A 2,243-nucleotide genomic window follows, 5' to 3' on the forward strand; every position below is an offset into this window, starting at 1 on the left:
GGAAAATAGAAGTCCTCGTGAAAGGTGAATTTATCACTTGTACCTAAACATATTACATAATTGCCGACGAGGATGGGATTTTCAAAACCATAGAGTGATTAAAACGTTACCTCGTTCTTCAAGGACCATATAGAGGACTATGGCTGCACTTATCGGTAAGACAGGCGAGTATAAGGAGGGGGAAGAACAATTAGAATATTATCTTGAGAGACTAGAACAGTTCTTCGCGGCTAACGCGATAGCAGACGCACGAGTTGTGAGCGTGTTTCCTACGGTCATTGGACCGAAGCCGTACGCTCTACTAAAAAATATAGTATCATCAGACAAACCTTGTGATAAAACATTTGCTGAGCTAAAGGAGCTACTGAATAAACACTACACACCCGAACCGCCTGTTATAGCGGAGAGATTTAAATTCCTTCGTAGAAACCAGAAAGAAGGTGAAACGGTGGCCCAGTATGTAGTAGAGTTGAAATGGCTAGCCCGGACATGCCAGTTTCAGACCATACGAGATCGGATGGTGTGTGGACTGGGAAATTCCATGTGATAAAAGAATTTGTTAACAGTGAAAGGTCTCACTTTGGAGAAGGCAGTTGAGATTGCAACAGCTATGGAGTTGGCAAATACCCAAGCCAAAGAATTTAATCCAGATGAGACTAGGCCTATGACTGTGAACAAAATTAAATATAAGCCGCCTTACAATAAGGATAAGCCTAGTGCGGGAAAACAAAAGGGTGGATCAAGGAATCAAGGTCAAGGTTCATCAAAATCGCATTATAAGGTTACATGTTACCGGTGTACCGAGGAACATTATGTTATAATTGCCCACACAAGTCAACAACCTGCAATTTCTGCAAAAAGGTAGGACATTTAGCCAGGGCATGTCGAAAAAAGAAACAAGCCAAGGAAGTCAAGCAAGTATATACTACTACTAGTAATAGTGATGAGGATGAATTTGCTTTATATTCAGTTAAGAACTCATCCAAATCCGGTATAATTTTGGATATTTTGATTGACAGTAATCCAATTAAAATGGAGTTGGATACTGGAGCGGCAATTACGATTTTATCAGAGTCAGTCTACATGAAATATCTAAAGGCATGGCCACTTACAGATTCCGCAGTGAAGCTACGTACCTATGCTGGTGAATCAATCAAGGTGCTAGGTCAGCTTACAATTCCGGTAAAATACGAAAACCAGGAATACACCCTGCCTGTGTATGTCGTTCCTGGAAGCAAACCATCTCTCATGGGAAGACAGTGGTAAGAAAAAATCCAGTTAGATTGGAAAAAATTTTTCAAGGTACACGCCAATACTAACGCTAACGCTGAAATTATGACAAGTGAATCACTTACTAAAAGATATCCAGCGGTTTTCGCTGAGAAAGGTAACCCTATCAGGGAATTCACCGCTGCTGTGAAAATACCTGAAAGAACAAGGCCGATGTGTGCCAAGGCCCGACCAGTGCCCTACGCTTTGAAAGACAAAGTTGAACTTGAACTGAAACGATTACTAGAAAATGGTATAATATCTAAAATTGATCGTAGTGATTGGGCTTCTCCCATAGTGGTGGTACCAAAGTGTGACGGTAAAGTAAGTTTGTGTGGGGATTATAAAGTAATAGTAAATAAAGTTTTAGATGATTCCCATCATTCATTACCTACAGCAGAAGATCTATTTGCTATCCTTGAGGGCGGAAAGGTTCTTACCACACTTGATCTCACCAATGCCTATTTACAATTGAGCTTGGATAGAGAATCAAGGAAGTATCTCACTATAAATACTCACCTTTGGTTATTCCAATTAAATCGCCTTCCATTTGTAATATCATCTGCACCGGGAATATTCCAGTGTGTGATGATCCACATTTTACAGGGAATCCCTGGGGTAGTATGTTACCTTGATGACATACGTCTATAAAGGATTGCAAGACGTATGCCGACTTGCTTTGACTTAATTACCGTATTGTTTCTCAAATTGTATAATATTGCCAAGATACTTTCTCAATATGTTCATTTTATTACAAAGACTACAGGAGTAGCCGAAATATTCGCCTAATAAATGTTAGTGTTTCTAAAGTCAATATCTTATTATGTATTTAAGTTTCTTTACTGTTACGTTATATTATATTCTACAAATGTTTCGAAACACACGTGGACACGCCTTCTTCATATATAAAAATATATATATATATATATATATATATATATATATATTATATACTATACTGTACTATACTAGTA

At 38.4% G+C, this 2,243-nt stretch overlaps 1 protein-coding gene across 1 annotated transcript; it reads left to right on the forward strand.

Annotated features, from left to right (window-relative positions):
• Nucleotides 1-1,335: 1,335 nt before the first annotated feature.
• LOC117112498 (uncharacterized protein K02A2.6-like) lies at nt 1,336-1,920 on the forward strand. Its single transcript, XM_033255587.1, has one exon. The coding sequence runs from the start codon at nt 1,336-1,338 to the stop codon at nt 1,918-1,920; it is 585 nt and encodes a 194-aa protein (XP_033111478.1).
• Nucleotides 1,921-2,243: the final 323 nt, after the last annotated feature.

This window comes from Anneissia japonica, unplaced genomic scaffold, assembly GCF_011630105.1.
Source record: "Anneissia japonica isolate Jap-2015-1 unplaced genomic scaffold, ASM1163010v1 scaffold187894_len2281_cov92_single, whole genome shotgun sequence".
In the NCBI taxonomy this organism is placed as follows: Eukaryota; Metazoa; Echinodermata; class Crinoidea; order Comatulida; family Comatulidae; genus Anneissia; species Anneissia japonica.

Bases quoted from the DNA above. Each gene is read 5' to 3' on its own strand.
- LOC117112498 (XM_033255587.1), top strand. From the start codon at position 1,336: ATGACAAGTGAATCACTTACTAAAAGATATCCAGCGGTTTTCGCTGAG.